Raw genomic sequence first — 19316 nt, forward strand, 5'->3', positions numbered from 1 at the left:
AACCAACAAAAAATGCAAATCCTAGCAAAACCAAGGCCAATCCTTCTCTTTAGGTGCTCTCAGTGGATGAGCTAAAGATAATGATGTCAAGCAGTATTAAGTTAATTTATTTAACGCAAGCTGATCATCGCTGTTTTGACATGTCCAGGCATATTTGAGAAATAGGAAAGTAGCTAGAAACAAAATAAACAAAGAAAACATCTGTGAGTTTCAGAAGAACTATCCTGAGAGTCCTTTCTCCAAGCAGCTGGTCCTGAAAAAAGTTAACATTTGCCCAACGGGCTGGTGGCAATTACAGATCCACAGAGGTAAAGCCACAATTACAACCAGTCCTGAAACCAACAGGGCAAACCTGGGGTCAGAAGGGAAATGGAGACACCAAGAGGCAAATGGTAGGAGCTACAGAGGAATTTGGGGGAAGCAGGGAGGCTTGGAGTCCCTCTGGGATGTGGACAAGGGGAGTCAGGGTCAGGGGTGGACAGCAAGGTGTGAGGAAAGCCCTTGAATGTGGGGAAAGTCCTTTAGGTAACTGTTGTGGATGCCAGAGGTTGCTAGGCAGGGACCGGGTGGCTGCCCAACAACAGGCACACAAACAAATAAATCAATAATAAATAAATAAATAAAACCACTGAAATGCTTTGCTGGTTCCTGCCAAGGGCACCTCAGGCAAAGGCAGATGCCAGCAGCCAGGGCAGGATGGAACCCAGCTCTGCTGGCTCCCGGTCCAGCAGCCAGCCAGGAGGTCGAGGTGCCACTCTCGCTCTCTTTTCAAATGGAAACAACAGACAAAGCTGTTACCCCGGCAACTTTCAGAGCAGGGACTGTTGCAAGAACAAACATTATGTATGCAAATAAAAGCATCCAGGCACAACAGCCTGGAAAGAAAAAAAAAAGCAAATAGCCAGACTAATATTTGCAGAAATAAGTGAAGTAAGGCTCCTAGATCCAGAGCTAGGACTTTAAATAAGTAATTCAGTTTCCAGAAGCTCTGAAGGACTGCAAGAAAAGAGCTTGAACTTTTCCTAAAAACTTAGCTAGTTTATCAAATGCCTTATTATAGCACCTAAACGTGCTGTTGAGACCTGGCTGTGAAAAGAAAGCCCCACAAAAACATCTGCTGTCTTTTATAAGAGCAGCTATGAAGCTCAGCTTGAGGCTTTTTGCATTATTTCATGCATAATTTCATTTCAGGCACGTGGCATCCGTACAAACTAAATGGGTTTGGTTTTCTCCATCCCCCAAGTTCAACACAATTTATAGCTCACTCACTTTCCCTCTGTTAAACTCACTCACAACCTCAAGAGCTGCCTTTCCATCCCTCTTTTCTTCCTCCGTATTATACTGATAAGCCTCCATAAAAACCCTTGAGCACCTCAACATGAGTCATGCACATACTTACCAGGGCCTTGGAGCAAGTCTCAACCCACTCTAAAATCTAACAAATTGGTTGTCTTTAATTCTCACATATTAAATATTTAGGGATTACTTTCAATCCCCTATCAAAGATCTGGCTTCATCACTGATAAATCATATAATTCCTGAAAGACATGAAAACAGAGTCACAGCTGCCTCTCTGCAGAGGCCTCAATTGTTGCTTTCACACACAGGACAATACTTTGCCTGAGCTGTGTTTTTTTGGGCAACACTTAATTTCACCTACAAAAGGACAATTGGCATAAACTGAAGAAAAATAGAGGCAGAAACTGAATCCCACCCATAACTCTGGGCAACCCATTCAAAAGGAAGCTGTAGACATTGCTGAGAGTGAACATAAACGCTGCTTTTACTGTAACTGTCATAGAAACTCCTGTATTCTAAAGTTATACCATGCTTTATTCCCCTCTTTTTGTTTCTCCTTTGCAATTGAGGCAGCGCAGCCTCAAGTGCTTTGCTGAGGATGCGGATTTTTATTCTGCTCAAGTGCTTTTAGCAATAGCAGGAGCAGCTCGCCCAGACAGCTCCAAGGGATGCAGAAAACAAGTGGCCTTTTTACAAATCAAGCTTCCAGGGACTGACTTGCACCTCGGTGCCGTGAGGAAACAAAGCTTGTGCAATTGCAGCCTGTCCCCTCCAAGAACCCAGTCCTCTCCCCAGCCAGAAATGCCTGATCCTGTTATTAGCCAGTTTAGAGCATTTGGGGAGGAGGCATCTTATGGATGCCTTGAAAATTATGTTATTTCAAGATTTTTTTGAGAATTAAAGGTTGGCTAAAGGACAAAAATTCAAAACCATGTCCCCACTTGAGGGAAGGAAAAGCCAAAAGCAGCTCTGCTCAGCTCCTGGCTCCCCTTCCCCGTGGAAAATATGGCAGAGGATGAAGCTGAGATCATTAAGTCAGAAGAAAGAGAACTGCAGAAAAACCTGAAGGAAACCAGACTTCATCAGCTGCACCACTCCGACAGCAATTTGTTTAGTCAATTGCCAAAGTAAAACAAACACCGAAAGAAAAACATCTGGGAGGAGAAATTGATGAGAGGGTTCTGGCTGTAAATTTCCTTCCTTTCCCCCATCAGTCAGCAGCCTCTCGGCTTCTGCCACACAGAAAGGCACGGGGGTTCAGCTGTTATGTGCTTTTTGGAGAGAGCTTTAGGACTGGCTTTATAAACCAAGCAGAGATGAAGGAGGGAGAGCAGCCCAATTGCCCGGTTTTCAGCACCTCTGGAAGTGCCTAAGGGGGAAGGAGGTGCTCTGCGCACCCCGGACCCAGCCAGCCTCTCACCCTCTGGGCAACACTGCCATCTCCTCTGCAGCTTCCCCATCACTTCCAGGCATGACTGAGTTCACTCTCCTTATGAGAAGATCCACAGCTGATCATGTGGAAGTGTGATTTTTTTTCTCTCTGTTCTTTCCAGCAGAGAAGACAGAAACCATCTCATCCAAAGACAGAGCAATGGCAGCAGCATCTGTGTTAGGGGAGGGACAGCTCTGGGTTTAGCAGAGAGCTGTGAGCCAAATTTGGGGCTGGTGCCAGGGGAAGGGAGCTCTGTCCCAAACTGTCACATCAGCTAAGAGCGAGGCGGAACTGAGACCACTGAGTGAAACACACACCATTTTAGGGTTATTACAGCAACTGGTTTGAGAGCCTGCTGTGGGAAGGCAGCAATGCCAGCTGAATGCAAAAGCTGGGCCCAGGAGCAGCAGCAGGCCTGTCAGCCCAGCCCTTATAAACCTTGCTTGGTACATATCCCACCCCCTTCTGAAAAATCACACAAGGCTGGAACTTGGCACACGAGCCTCCCTTCTGCCCTGGGGTTTGTGCAAACCTCAGCTCTGCTCAGACTCCTCCATCTGACCAGAAAAAGGGCAGAAAGAAAAAAAATTAAAACAACAACGAAGACTTTGCCAGAAGACTTCAGCCAATAGCTCTTTTTGCCATGTAGGACAGCTCCGAGTGGTATCAGCTGATAGGATTTCTAAAATCCCTTTTGAAGTGACAGCCCATGTTGGTATTAACAGCTGGAGAAAGACACAGTTTTAATGAGGTTTTAAAGGTTTGCAGGTCTCCCAATGAATTTGACAGGTGTGAAGGCAAAAGTCCTGCTTTGTTAGCAGCTCTAGCACCTTCTCCTGTCTCCCTTCCCACAGAGCACAAACAAAACCTTTCTACAACAGAGCATCTTTATTCAGGCCAACCTAGTGATCTTTCCTTTAGAGGAACTATTGAATAACTAATAACTTTGAAAAGGCCAATATTTAATATTACTTCAAAGTTTATGAGAATATGAACTTTCATCAAAAAAAAAAAAAAAAAAAGAGAAGACATTTTGAATTTGACCCGTTTTCCTCATTTTCAAAGAAGCTGAAATGGAAGACAAAAAGATGGTGCTTTAGAAAGTGAAATCATTGAAATAAATTAATTCTTCTCACTTTTTAGCTCTCCCTAGGAAAAAAAACCCAACCAACAGCTAGGATGAAATAGTGAGGGCTTGTCTGAGCAGGAAAGCTTTATCTGCTACATATGTAGCTGTAACTCTGTAAGTGCCTGAGTCCTTTTAGTACAACCTTTTCCAGCTCAGTTTAATCAGTTTGCAATGTCGTAAACTGAGCTTTAAACTGGAAAAGAAAACCATAATTTGGGGCAAAATGCTTGTAGCAAAACAACAGTGTTCACATGGGTAGTTAAAATTTAACCTTGGTATAAAATCATCCCTTGACTTTCATGTTTAAACTTTCCCACGTAGACAATTTCTCAGAGGAAACATAAGGGTTTGGGAGGGAAGTGGGGTGGGAAGTGAAAATACTTTCCCAGTGCTAAACAGAATGAGAAGTAGAAGCAAGTAAAGACAAGGTTTCCCTCAGATGTTGTTCCTTTGTCCTTTCCACTCTTTCTCCCATTTGGTTTAAAATAAGAGAAAAAGAAATAAAACCTGAGGCAGCTGCTTAAAGATAAAACACCAGCATGATTAAAATTAATAAAAATGGGGGTGGGGAGGGGGTGCATCATTATTTTGAAGAAACGGCATGAAAAGAAACCCAACCCTTTTTCTGATGCTTATCCCAGATACCAAAACTTTGACTTTCTGATTTATTCGCATTTGGCAACACAGGAGTGACATGGTTGTGACACACAGGTTGTAACATACAGGCTCCTTTCTTCCACCACATTAATTTCTGCCTTTCCCAACACCCAGTTTCCAGTATTCTGCCTTCCAGAAACAGTCAACGTGTTAATTGCAACAGTCCAAGCAAAAACATCCCCCACATTTTGCATGAGACTCAGTGCACCAACAGCCAATTTGCAGGCATATCTCCACAGGTTTCTAGGCAACTCCAACACAGGAGGCTTTTCCTAGAATTTAATGGAAGTCAAAGGTGGAAAACTCATACTGGACAATTCACAGAAAATGTGCTACTATGTGCTACTACCAGGCTTCCTGTTATGTCCACACAAATGGCTCTGAAACTGCCTGGCAAGTTACCAATGCATGGATGCCAGGGCTGCCAGCACTGCCAGCTTCAGACATTGCGAAAATAATGAATCAGACCACCAAAATACTGTTCTGAAGTCACCTTCTACTTGCTGAGTTTTCTGGGGCTACTGGGAAAAGACCTAGGTTTCCTTTGCAGCAGAGAAGAGGGCTGGAATATCAGAGACTTGAAAGGAAGCTAAAATTGCCAAGCAATCCCTTCATTCCAGGTGCTGGGGATTTAATAGATACAAAAAACAACCTCATTAAAAAAACATTACCTTTGTGTTCTAGGCTGTAAAGCTGAGCCATTCTAGGCTATTTGGGATGTTGCAGGAGACCCTAAACCCTGCCAAGCAGGCTTGCTAAACATGGACAGGGGAGTATTGGACATTTGTTCCCCATTTCCTCTAAGAAGGAGTGACAAGAGAGTGCCTTAGGCAAGGGCAGCACAGGGAAACAAGACAGTCACAATTTCCATTTTACAAGATCACCCAAAAAGAAAACAGAAGATAGTGTATCCTTCAGTGTGGCCTTTGGTGTTTCAGATAAGGATTAAGGGGTGTTTTTTTTCCCAGTGTCAGAATCGCATTTGTGTAAATGTTGCACACACTCGTTGGAAAAATTGTCTAAAGGTAAAAGTGGAGCAAAATAAGTAAGTTATTTTTGTCTTTACAAGTACTTACAGGTGCCCCAAAAAGATTCTGTTTGATTCATGTGAGCTTTGGATTACAGTTGCCCACCTTTATCTCTGCACTCTGGCCATGAAATCACATGAGAATGAAGTTATTCCATAAAACTTTTGATATTTCTTGGTTCTGTGTGAGAAGTAAATACCTCAAGCCAGTGGTCCTTGTTTCTGGATTAGCTACATTTGTTCCCAAGTTTCCCTGCATTTAGACAGAGAGTGACGTTTGAGATAGTTTCAGAGAACCATAAAATGGCCTGGGTTGGAAGGGACCTTAAAGTTTATCCAGTTCCACCCCCTGTGCCATGGGCAGGGACCCCTTCCACTATTGCAGCTTGCTCTCAGAGCCCCATCCGACCTGGCCTTGGACACTGCCAGGGCTGGGGCAGCCACAGCTTCTCTGGGCAACCTGTGCCAGGGCCTCCCCACCCTCACAGGGAACAATTTATTCCTGATATCCAATCTAAACCCACCCTCTTGCAGCTTGAAGCCATTCCCCCTTGTCCTGTTACTACGCGCTCTTGTATGAAGTGTCTCTCCCACTCTCATTTTTGTTTTTATCAAAAGGCATTCACCCAACAGAATGCCACATGCCTCTGTTGCAATTTAGCAAGAACAATTCATTATGAGCTCAGTAATTATACAACAGTGAGGATTACAGGGAGGCTCCAGAGAAATTTTAAAAATCTAATTATTTTAAGCCGTTGTACATTCATGGGAGGTTTCAGTAAGTTTATATCCAGAACACTATGACAGCAAACATTGTGAAAATATTCTGCCTCACGTGACACTACAGAGTAAATACATGATGTCTGCTGCTGTCAAAGCCAGGGGGACAAATGTTGCTAAGAAGGGACAGGACCCAAATAGGTGGAACACTCACTGGCACCTCCCCACCTGAAGCACAGGTGTGTCCATAGGCTTTGGATTCCTGCACTGGGCAGATGTTGCCCTTCCAGGGGTGGTTTGGAATCCTGTAAGCTCACAGCAACCAAGGCATCTCGGAGTATTCCCATCATTTCAGAGCATGCTGATGATTCATGCATGGTTACATGGCAATATTTACTCAGCTCTCAGGAGGCAAATTCATTAGGAGGTATTAATCAGCTGTCAAGCACCCATTCCCTTGCATAAGAATGATACTCCCTAAGTAAAAGTCCTTATCTGCAACTTGAATTTCTGCCCCACCACCTATTCCCTCTTTTCATAAGGGGTGAATGAGGACTTGTCATTGTTTCCAGGGATTGCAGGAGAAAGGAACACAGGAGATGTTGACAGTGAAAAATGGAGAGGTGAATGTAGTAACTTGTTTCTCAGCACAGCTGAGCATAATCAAAGAAGCACAAACTTTTGATTTCTTCAGAGCCAATCTTGGTTACAAGGGAAACAAAGTTTGCTGGATAAATGTTCATCTCTGGCCAAAAGCAGACATCAAGCACTGCACACCTATCAGTAGGGTTTCTGTTTTTCCCAGAGTATAGGAACACACTGCAGGCACTAGCAAGCCATTGTCTTCTGGTAGATACCACACAATTTTTGTCTTTATGTAAGATTTGCATCACCACTTCTTGCTCTATCCAAAGCACGCTCGCCTCGTAGCTAAAATGGAAGGGATCTGCACAACAGAGCACGACAGAAAGCTTGGCAACTACTGCAAACACCTCCACAAACAGAAGCAAGAAAATACTTGTTAAAAGCCAGCAGAGCAAAACCTGATTCCTTGATAAATGGCCACTGGGGTTGTAGGGCCAAAGCAAAGCAGGCTGTGGTTTTCAAGCCATCTTGCTGTCAGAGCTGTACCAAGAAAGGAGCACTCCCTGCCCTGCTGCTGCAGTCATCTGGCTCCAAAACATCATCCATGCTTTCTCAGTTCTATCTTTTGAGCTAGTAAATGTTCTTTTCTTCTTGCGTGCTTTTAAACAAAGCTGTCCTTAGCAGGATGGACCAAGCATGTTGTATGCACTGCTCATCTAAAAGCTGGAAGCCACTCACAGGTTTATGAGAGCCCTTTTTACTGTTCTCTTATCCTCTCTTGTAGAAGCAGCATCAAACATAGCAAATCGAATTCCAGCCCTCGATGCTACGAAGGACAGTGAGTCTCAGCCTGCCTTTGTCCCCGTGATCAGTGCCATTTGCCATACTCACCTTTCCTTTTGTCACCACTACACCACAAAATCCTGGCGGGTCAGGTTACTGCACTGTTCACCTGGCTCTGCCCTATGTTGGAGGCCCCCCTGATGAGGCCCCAGTGTAGCATTTCACTTCTGAGTGGGCTTTTATCACAACAGAAACAGAGACGGGAGCAACAGCAAGACTGAAGGCAACTGGGTTAAAAAGCATGATGAACCAGCTTTGTTTCCCCGTGGAAATCCTTTGGCTGAACAGAGCAGTGATGGTGAGTACCGAGGCTTCTTAAAGCCCAGAGCCCTCCCCAGATGTCACCGTGGCCCAAAGAGACCAGCAGGGCTGTAACCAATGCAGTGAGAAGCCTCAGACATTTGCCAGCGTTCTGCTTCGCTGGGAGATGGGGCTGGCTGATCTGAGGAGCACATGCCCACAGGTTTGGGTTTTCTCTTTCCCCTACAGCTCCAGTAGCAGCACCCAGCTGCCAGCGGCACTGGATGAGATGGATGATGCCTGCAGGTACCCAGGGCACATCCAGCACAGCTCTCCTGCCTCGGGGACCCCTGTGCTCCCAGGGCTGAGAGTCTTGCCCCTGCTCCCTCTTCTCTTTGCGCTGCTGTCTGTCTGTGTGAGCTCTCCTGCTGAGGTTGCCAAGGGATTGAACAACAGATGGGAAGAAACAAAGAGCCTGCAAGGAATAATCCCAGATGCAACTGTCCTCATGGGAAAAATATTCTGTTATACAGTGCCAGCATTTGCCTTTCAGGGAACAGTAACTCAGTACAAGGTAACACTATTTAATACATTTCCTGGTACAATCCTGCAGCAAAGACATTTGCTTTATGTTTAAAATGAATTCATCTCCTTCTAGAAAGTGCCTCAAATGTATTAGAAACAGGTAGAACTGATGGCAAAAATCTCACCAGCATTCACTACTGGTGCAGCACTTCCCTACTGAGCAAGTAAACAACCTACAGACACATGTGTTTTGTCTACCTGCAGTCTAAAGAATGCAGGGTCTTGGAAATGGACAGTTAACTGTTGCCACTATGCTAAAAAACACCCAAGACAAGCACTACATAAAAAACCAAGGCACCGTGGTTACTAAGATTTCCAAATGGATCAGTTGTGACTGTTTCTGAACTTTTATCCAGCTAGAGCTTAGAGTATGTAAAACTGGAGTAGTAAAAGCATTTCCTATCACTAATTCTGTTCCTCTGCCATCCTCTTACGGAGCAGGTCACTTTAGCCAGTGGTGCAGATTTGCCAAAATGGCTGGAATTCAACCCCAAAACAAACATTTTTCAAGGGCTGCCGATGGCAGGGGAGGGAGGAGTGTACCTGTTCAACATTGCTGCCTCTGGAGGGGTGCCTGCCCAGGAAACACTGAGGGCTGCTGGAAACTTCACCATCCATGTGCAGGACAGCAGTTTATCCTTGGAAACGCAGAATTTGAACCGCATGCCAAACAGCTACCAGTGAGTACTGCTGGCCTCCGTGGCTTCTGCTCTAATCAGTGAGGGGAGGGAAAAATTATTTAAAAAAAAAAAAGAGATGGGTGCTCCCTAATTGACACAGGGCGGGTTTTTCCTGCTGTGGAAATGTGACATCAGGGAACCAAAACTAGAACAAAACCCCACAAAATATTGAACAAGCACATGCTGAATATAAAAGCTGGAGGCTTTGTTGTCCCAGAGCTACAGTGCACAGCAGACATGGGCACAGGGACACTGACTCTCCATTGTACAGATGGCATCCAGCCTCCGTGTTCCAGTTCCTAACTCTTCTGTGAGCAGGGAGAGAGGCAGGCTCCCAGTGAGCCTCCAAATTGCCTCCATAAGACACTGTTTGTTACCACTGGTGGTACTTTCTCAGTGTCAGTACCTACATTTGATGTCTAATGGACTGGGAATATCTCTGAAGTAAATTACTTCCATAATGAGGACAGCGTTTGGGAAATTCAGACCACGCCGCTGTGTTCTGCACAAGCAGTGGGAACAAACTTAGTGATCAGTGAAGTTAGTGGAATGGGAAACATTCATATATTCATGGAGAAGGAAGTTTTGGATTAAGAGGTAAAATTTTGAACAATGATCTACTAAATTCAAACAGGGATCTTCACAAAAACTGGGAGGGGTAAAAAGAATTATTCTTATCCACTTTAATTCTGGACTTTCCATGTCAGGTGTGGGAAGGAAGCTCCCATCACTTCTGCTGAAATCATTCTCTCTGCTGGAGCGGAAACTCTGGACGTCCGGGAGCACCTGTCCATGGTGTGCAGGATGGCTGAGTACCTGCACCTGGACAGCTCCCTGCTGACCCTGCTGCAGCACCCAGGCCCAGCAGCAAGGGCCTCACACATCCTAGCTGAGGACACCGGGCACATCGACCTCACCACCAACCACTACGTGGGGCTCTCCTGGCCGGTCACGTGCGGAGGCTTTGCCCTGCTCCGTGAATTCATCCAAGTCCTGCGGCACAATGTGAACTCACATCACCTCTCACAGCTGCTAGGGTATGAAATTGCAGGCTGGAGAGTACTCAGGAGAGGGGATTATGACAGAAAGTCTCCAAGACTACACCGCAGGCAATTAATGATCACACCAACACCTGCATTAAAACCAACTAGAATTACCCAGAGACCAGCTGCAGGAGAGGCTTCCAGGCCCTTGTTCTTTACTGTGCCAAGCCAGTTACTCACACCACTTGTGCTGTCACCTACTCAGAGCTCATCAACTTTCTGTGCAGAAAGTAGAACCATAGCAAGTTACAAGATGCAGAATAATATCCACCTTGCAAGTCAAGAAAGCTTGGTCACCTTAGAAATGGACTCAGCACAGGACATGCCAACTAACCCCTCAGTACCCATTATGTTTGCAGACTCTCATTGCCCAGATCTGTCACCTTCCCTGATAACTGAAACCAGGCTTCTCTTCTCTGAACTGGAAGTGCTGCCTGCTAGGCCTTCTGGTACATTCTTGCTGTCAGAGCAGCCAGAGCCTCACGTGCCTGAGACGCACTCACATTTCCTTTCCAGCAAATCAGAGATATCCACATACCATCTCCTACAGGACATCACTTCAGGCACAGAGCAGCTTTCCAGGCCATGGGTGAGAAACACTCTTCAGGAATGGCCTCACAGCTCAGCAATGGCATTTTCTCCCAAGACAGAATTACATCCATCTTTGCCAGGAGAAATGTCAGTATCAGAAGTGCCAGATTACATCAATGAGGCAAAAAGCCACTTTCCAGAACTTGAAAAGCTTTCTGGTGCATCCCTCTCTCCAGAAGCACTCCCTTCACTATTCCAAAAAGCTTCAGTAAGGGCCACAGCTTGGTCTGGCTTCACATCTCCCATCGATGACACATTCCCAGCTGTCACAGCAAGAAGCAGTCTGAGCCAAGTCTTCACTAATGGCTGTGAACCTCAATCTAAACCTTCTACAACTATCCCACAGCCCAGTGGTTTTTCATCTGCTGGAGGGAAAAGCACAGCTTCTTCTGTAGCCCAGAGAGAAGCACAGACCCTCTACTCCAAATTGTTTTTTAGTCCCGAAGCCTCAGCCAGCTTTCCTCACACATTAACCAGCACTGTCCCTGGTAAAGCTGAAGCACCTCCTGGACCAAGTCTGATCACTCTGTCCCACCCTGACACTGCTCCAGTTCTTACTGTGCCAGACTTTTCTGCCTTTCACAAGTCCAGGTTATCCAGACCAACAAATACATTTCCTCCTTCTTGCAGCAGCAGCATGCTCAGAACAGAGCCACAACCTGCAAGGATTTTATCCAGTGGCACAAAGGAATCACTTTCAGACAAAGATCTGGGAACAAGTGGAATTTTGCCAAATGTCACCGAGCCTACCTTGGAGGCACACATCATCTCAGGCATCAAGCCAGATGCTGTAGAAGCACCTCTGGTGACTTTATTTAATGCCACTTCTCACCTGCCCAGCAGCATACCGGGTACGTTTAAGATTTGACTTTCCTTTTATCCTCTCTCCTGCCCTGAGTCCTGCCAGAATTGTTCAACACAGTTTCTTGTGCAAAAGCACAACTTCCCTGCACTAGGGAGGTGCCAGCAGCAGTCTTCCCAATAAGGGAATGCAATTTTTTTGCTCAGCTGGGAGCAGATAATAGCTCAGCTGAATGACCAGGCCCAGCTTTGGCCATCCTAGCTAAGGAAAGATGTGGACCCTTAAAAAAGCTCCAAAGGAACACAAGGATGGCCAGAGGTCTCAAGAACATGTCAAACTGAAACCATTAATCTAGAAGACTGAGAAAATACATAGCTTTATATAATATTTTGCTTAAAAGATAAAAGAAGCATTCTCAGAATCTCCTGGGAACTAACACAGCACTAATGACCTTCAAGTGCAGTTAAGATGATTTAAGTTGGACATTAGATAAACTTTCTCACAGTAAGGATGATAAAACATCAGAAAAGATGCTTGGGGAACGTTGTGGAGGGTTTTTAAGAACTGAAGAATAAATATTTATCGAAAATGACAGAGAAGTAGTTGAGTATCTTGTGGAGTAAAGAATTAGGCCAGACACACTTTTTAGTCTGCCTTCTCTTTCAACTGCGTGAATCTGTGACTCAGGCTTAAGTTAAGACAACAGAGATTGTTTGTTTGTAGTGCCAGTTGGGTAAATTCATGGCATTATGCCTGAATCACCTTACATTAAATCTGTAAAAGTGTACACATGGGAGATTTTAAACAGTTACGAAGTGCAGAATTCCAAGCCTTGTTAACGCCCCTCAGAGCCATCTTATTTGTAAAACTTTATTAGACCTACATTAAGTGTGTACCCAAAGCCTAAAACTTTAGCTTTGCAATCAGGTGTCCCAGCAAGCATCATTTGGAGAGAGACTATTTTACAAGAGCATGTGGGGTGTGACAGGAAAAAGGGGAATGGCTTCAAACTGACAGAGAGCAGGTTTAGATTGGATATCGGGAAGAAATGGTTCCCTGTGAGGGTGGGGAGGCCCTGGCACAGGTTGCCCAGAGAAGCTGTGGCTGCCCTATCCCTGGAAGTGTCCAAGGCCAGGTTGGACAGAGCTTGGAGCAAGCTGGGATAGTGTAAGGTGTCCCTGCCCATGGCAGGGGGTTGGCACTGGATGAACTTTAAGGTCCTTTTCAACTCAGGCCATTCTTTGATTCTATGATCTGTCAAATCCCGCAGATGGGCAATAGAGCCCTAACACAATACTGTTATTAGCGCTCTGGCAAGCACAGGCCATGTAAAAATATAAAAAAAAAAAAAAAAAAAAAATTTCTTCTCCAGAGATAGAAGCCACTTGCATTCTCTCCTTTTTTAAAGGGGAGGTTGAACTCCAGCCTGCTTCCCATGGTCCTTCCTGTGCTGGCAGAAACTGGCAAAGGTCTTCAATCACATGCCATAAAAGCTTTTAAACTGTATTCCCAACACTGTGACACATTATTTACATAAGATTCCTTTCACATAGATCTAAATGACCTTTCACCTTGAACTGTAATGATCTCACTTTCACAGAGGTGGGTGAGACACTGCTGCCATCACACCTGGATCCAAGCAGCCGGCTGTTTCCCTCATCTGAAAGACTACAGTTTGTGGAAAGTGCAGGAACTCTTCCTCCATGTTCTGCTTCACAAGAGCTGCAGACTGTAACTCAAGGTAAAAACAAGTTTACTTTTCTGTTCCTGCTTCTGAACACAGCTGCCATTAACCTTTTCATCCACCCTGCAAGGTGTCTCTGGTTTCCTGTATTAGAACCCATGCAGTCCTCAGACTATTTATGACCTAAATATTTGTGTCCTGAATTAATCCCTCTCTAATATTTACATTAGGTAATATGTAAGGAGATGGCATGATTTTACTAGTCCTTATCATAAGTGTAGAAAGCACAAATACACATGATCCAGAAACGGCAAGAAGAAAGGACCATTTTTGCCACAAGCTGCAGGAACTCTGTGTTGTGATTCTTCACTCCTTGAGCCTGGTAGCAAACTTCACCTGACAGTGACAGAGAGGAAATTTCCTTTCAGATTTGTCCCCACACTTTATCATCCTCCAGCTTACCTGGTGTCCACTCCCAAATTCTCTGGAACTCTTCAAACCAGGCAGACATGCAGCACTCACAGCAATCCCATCCCAGGCACCCATACTCTCATAAAATCCCCAAACAAAAACATCCATGATTAATGCTGGAAATAGAAGATGAAACAATACCATGTTGTGGTATTTCTGTGTAAAATTTACTAGAATGAGATATTATTGTTTGGGAAGGGACTATACAAGACCTGAATAATATTTTGGACTAGACAAAATATTGTTGAGGATATTTACAGCTCTTTAAATAAACAGATACCTAAATGCTTAACAAATGAGGTTAAGATGTGATCAAGGACAAGACTTTACTGTTATAAGTTTCAGTTTCAGCACACTCCACAGTCCTGAGGCTGACAAGTTTTCTTTGCCATCATCCAGCAAGAGATAGCAATTTTTTCCTAATTCTTTCCCTCCCTTTTCTCCCTCCTCTCTAAAGGGCAAGCAAACACTTCCCCAAAGCTTGTTCATTCCATTAAATTCCTAACAGCAACCATCGGATGCCTGTTCTTTTTCCCTTTACCTGCCAACACATTTTATGATGAGGAAGATGGCAACTCCACTCAGTTATCTCTACAAATCCTCCCAGCTGACGGCTCTCCGTCGGGATCGGAGAGCTGGCTGCAGTTTGACACCTCCCAGCAGGCCATGCACAGCTATCCCCTGGAGATCGACTTCCAGTATTCCCCTCAGGAATTTGTGCTGTCTGCCACGGACTCCGGAGGTCTGACAGCCTGGGAATCCTTCACCATCGAGCTCCTGAAGCCCCCCGAGGTACCGTGCCACCTTTTCACCATGCGGACCAAGAACAGCTACTCCTCTTTCCTGAGGGAGAGGAAAAGGGTGGGTCTGTTCCTGGAGAAGCTTTCCCTCTTCCTGAACTCCAGCAGCCCCAAAGACATCGCACTGGCAGCTCTGCAGCCCGGCTCCACAGTCATCTCCTGGTACAACAGCTCGCTGTGTGCAAGTGCCAACAGATCTTCCAGCTGGTGCGGGAAAGACGAAATGCAGCAGGCCCTGGAGAAACTGCAAGTGCCAGCTGGGTCTGTGAGCCCATGCTTTGTCCAGGCCATGCTGCCAGAGTACAGAATCGATGTGACTTTCAGCATTTCCTACAGTGAGCACTGCCCTGCCAGCACAAAGCCCTTCCCCAGGCCTTGCAGCAGCACTGGGCCAACACCCCAAGCCAAGAACGACTCCACAACGAGGAGGAGCCCACGTGCCTTACTGAGTGGTGTTTGTGCCACTGCCGGCGTGGTGCTGGCAATAGTGGGCTGCTGGCTTTGCAGGTGTCCCAGGAGGATGCCTGGACCAGAGCCTGTGTCGTTTCAGACGAACTCCCAGCTAAGCCATGCTGATGTGGAACTGGATGCCCTGAGACCTCGCAAAGCCCCTGTACACGAGTGCAGGGCTTCACCTTCACCTCCATTATGGATCCCACCTTCAGGACCACTTCCCTCCCACAAGCAGTGTCCCAGGCCAATCCCTCACATCACACCACCTTTCCAGCCACCAAGATACCAACTCCCTCCCCACTATTGAGAGGCTCCGACCACCCAGCACAACCAGGGCAACATCCAGAGGCTTCAATTTTAAAAACTTTTAAATGGTATTAAGATCAAATCCACAAAAAGACAAATTGCATTACAAGGTGCTACCCTTAATAGAAAAAACATAAGTAGGCAGTTAGTGATTTTTACCATGTTTCAATTTAGAATAGAACATATTTGGCCTACACCTGACAAAGAGACAGTGGCAAAAGCAGAACCCAAGTGAAGGAGGCAAAGGGATCTCCTGATGAAGGCGTAGAATTACAACCCCATGAAAGTAAGAACAAGAAAATACACATCAAGCTGATGAGGGGTCACAGTCAGTGCTGAGCAAATCTCACTTCATTGTGTCTGCCTGATTCATAAATACACATTTTACATAGAAGAGGCAGAACTGCCACAGAAGGGCCACTACAAAACATGATGTTTCCATTGAAATTCAGAGGTGCTACAACCATAGAGCCTCTAGGCTAGCTTGGAATTTTAGAGTTTTCAAAAAATGCCTGACATTGTCTCTGTCCTTTCAATCTTTCAAAACTTTTTTTAGTGTTTCTGTAAATGCATCCTATGTAGCATTTCTAAAGGCAATGGTAGCTACTGAACTCTTCCTGTAATTTGGTGCAATGTACCTTTAAAGATACATTTTAAAGTTCCAGGCTTGCCTTCTTTACAGTAAAACTGTCTCTTGTCTGCTTCTACCTGGGACAGTTCAAGGACCACAGAGAATTCCTAAAATTCTGCAAAAGAATTTCTAAGGACTTTTCAAACATTTTGAAATCCTTCCAGTTTACCAGATTATCATAAGCAAAATGCAATTCATAACTTAATTATGAACTGCATTTGCAATTACATAATTACAGATTAAACTACTTAATCCGTAAATCCCAATTTTAATCTGCAAACTCTTCTTAGAGCTGACAAAACCTTCCCTGAAGCTGAAAGCAGAGTGTGAAACAGGAGCAAAGCAGCACCAGTGCCACTGTGCAGGGCAGCAGAGAAGTATGGAATGCCCTTTCCAGAACTGCAAAGACCAGCCCTTGCAGTCTCGTATCCCTGTAAGACTCTCCAAGTACTTAAAATACAGACCCCCAGTCACCAGGCCCAGCCCATTTCATCACCAAACAGACTGACCTGGCAGATGCTCCAAAAGTGGAGAACACAGTTAGTAAACAAGCTAAACAAATATGTATTTTAATAGCAGGTGCTATTAAATTTCTCTTCTGCTAATAAAGTATTTAATGCCTGTGCATATTTTCAAGGAGTGCAGCTGAATATTAATGGCACATGAGGAGATGTAACACAATTCCCAAGGCACAGAATGAGCTTTTCAGCTCTAACTCTCCAGCCTAGCAAATTGCAGAGCTGACATTTACACGCTCCCCAGCTCCCTGCCTTAAAAACCCCTCTAGTAAACAAGAGAAACATCCAGAGTGATGTGCAGTAAAATCTCATTAAGACAACCCAGAGACTTATGAGAAGCAATAATTTTGTGGCAGTTTTCTCCATCAGAACATTTCAGATAGGGTATCAAGAGATGTGGTGATGCAAGACATTCTGTTTTCAATGAAATAATACAAATAAAAGCAATAGAAGTCTTCAGACTAGGATCTCCAAGAGTTACAAATTGCTTCTGTAAAAGCTAGAAATATTTCACAATATGACAGAAAATATTACCATGCAAGTACTATTTAATCACTCTGTAAAAACAGTTCTAAAATCATTTAACAGAAAACACACCTGCATCAGAGTGGCTGAATAATCACCTTGAAATTATTCACGGTACTTTAGCACAGCTGAAAAAAGGATTCAGTCACAAATGTTAAGTGAAGAATATTTGTGTTCAGATCTATACATCAGGAACTGTGGTATTTAAAGTTGCAGGTGAATATGAATATATTGATTTACTTCTAGAAAATCTCCAAGATGTGTCTCAATCAACTGCAAGATATCCAATCTGTGAGCCCTTCAGTTGCTTACAGAAGCCAGATGCAGATCAGAGGAAGGCTGACACACTTGGAAAGCTCAATAATTCATCTTTCCTTAGCCCATGTGGAAGACAACCCAAAATCTTACAAGGGATCAGATCACAGACGCTGGCTGAGTTTTCCCAGTTGAGAATTCTACTCCCCAGTAGAAGAGGCTCTACTCAAAGAAACTGAGGACAGATTACCTACTTTTATCATTTCACAGCCATTCCTATTCAGTGTCTCAGACATATAACAAGTACCTTACAGAACACACTTCATCAAAAAATAATTATTAGCAAAAAATTTTATTGTACTTCTGCTTACAAAGCCTTAACTCCAACACAACAACCTGAAAGGCTTTGCTTTCTAAAGACCATTTACATTCCATTTTTTAAAAGTCCTTAAACCAACAATTTTTACCTGTAAAACCCTTCACCCTCCCACCCCTCAGATGAAAACCCAAGACTGGCACTCTCTCAGCTCAGTGTCTGGGTACTCAGTGTGCAGTCTTTTCCATAATTCTGAACTCCTGAGGAATCCTCATATAAATAAAAAGTATTCATGAACCAAAATTAACAATGTTATCAGCTTATTATAAATTACTTGAATTTTTTTTTTCTTTTTAGACAGTCATCACTGATTTTGAAATAGTATCCAATGCTTCTGGGCAAGGACTTTAAAGCTGACTAACATTTTTGATTACTTGATTTACTCCATGGCAGCAGAGGTTTTCTTCATCCTAAAACTCAACTGGAAAACACTCCAGGACATCTCCAATTTGCACACAGCTCGTTTAACGTGATATGCAGATTTCAAACTTCATAGCAAAAATAGGACTAGAAAAATGTAAAAACCAATCAAACCAGAGCTATACAATTGTATTGAAACAGTACCAAGAGCAATTCCAGCATTAAATATTTTTGCTATTTGGCCAAGTTTTGTCCTGAGAAACAGAATTAATCCTCACTGCCGGCCTGCTTTTCCATTTTCTGTCGTTTCCATTCTGAAATGCAAGACAACAATTGGTAAGGCTTGTTACTGAAAGAACAATCAATAGCTTAAAAAAAAAAAAAAAATCCCATTTAAATGCTTTCCAAAATATTTTTGCAAATTGCAGAGCTGACATTTACACGCTCCCCAGCTCCCTGCCTTAAAAACCCCTCTAGTAAACAAGAGAAACATCCAGAGTGATGTGCAGTAAAATCTCATTAAGACAACCCAGAGACTTATGAGAAGCAATAATTTTGTGGCAGTTTTCTCCATCAGAACATTTCAGATAGGGTATCAAGAGATGTGGTGATGCAAGACATTCTGTTTTCAATGAAATAATACAAATAAAAGCAATAGAAGTCTTCAGACTAGGATCTCCAAGAGTTACAAATTGCTTCTGTAAAAGCTAGAAATATTTCACAATATGACAGAAAATATTACCATGCAAGTACTATTTAATCACTCTGTAAAAACAGTTCTAAAATCATTTAACAGAAAACACACCTGCATCAGAGTGGCTGAATAATCACCTTGAAATTATTCACGGTACTTTAGCACAGCTGAAAAAAGGATTCAGTCACAAATGTTAAGTGAAGAATATTTGTGTTCAGATCTATACATCAGGAACTGTGGTATTTAAAGTTGCAGGTGAATATGAATATATTGATTTACTTCTAGAAAATCTCCAAGATGTGTCTCAATCAACTGCAAGATATCCAATCTGTGAGCCCTTCAGTTGCTTACAGAAGCCAGATGCAGATCAGAGGAAGGCCGACACACTTGGAAAGCTCAATAATTCATCTTTCCTTAGCCCATGTGGAAGACAACCCAAAATCTTACAAGGGATCAGATCACAGACGCTGGCTGAGTTTTCCCAGTTGAGAATTCTACTCCCCAGTAGAAGAGGCTCTACTCAAAGAAACTGAGGACAGATTACCTACTTTTATCATTTCACAGCCATTCCTATTCAGTGTCTCAGACATATAACAAGTACCTTACAGAA

At 43.9% G+C, this 19316-nt stretch overlaps 1 protein-coding gene across 1 annotated transcript; it reads left to right on the top strand.

Moving 5' to 3' along the window:
- The first annotated feature begins 7894 nt into the window (after nt 1-7894).
- LOC108449510 (dystroglycan-like) lies at nt 7895-15348 on the top strand. The gene is made up of 6 exons (XM_017745750.1): nt 7895-7990; nt 8182-8506; nt 8959-9197; nt 9905-11682; nt 13234-13374; nt 14297-15348. Exons 2-6 carry the CDS (start codon nt 8222-8224, stop codon nt 15346-15348), a joined length of 3495 nt encoding a protein of 1164 aa, XP_017601239.1. The 5' UTR covers nt 7895-7990; nt 8182-8221.
- The last annotated feature ends 3968 nt before the right edge of the window (nt 15349-19316 follow it).

The sequence above is a fragment of the Corvus brachyrhynchos genome, unplaced genomic scaffold (genome assembly GCF_000691975.1).
Source record: "Corvus brachyrhynchos isolate BGI_N302 unplaced genomic scaffold, ASM69197v1 scaffold209, whole genome shotgun sequence".
Classification (NCBI taxonomy): Eukaryota; Metazoa; Chordata; class Aves; order Passeriformes; family Corvidae; genus Corvus; species Corvus brachyrhynchos.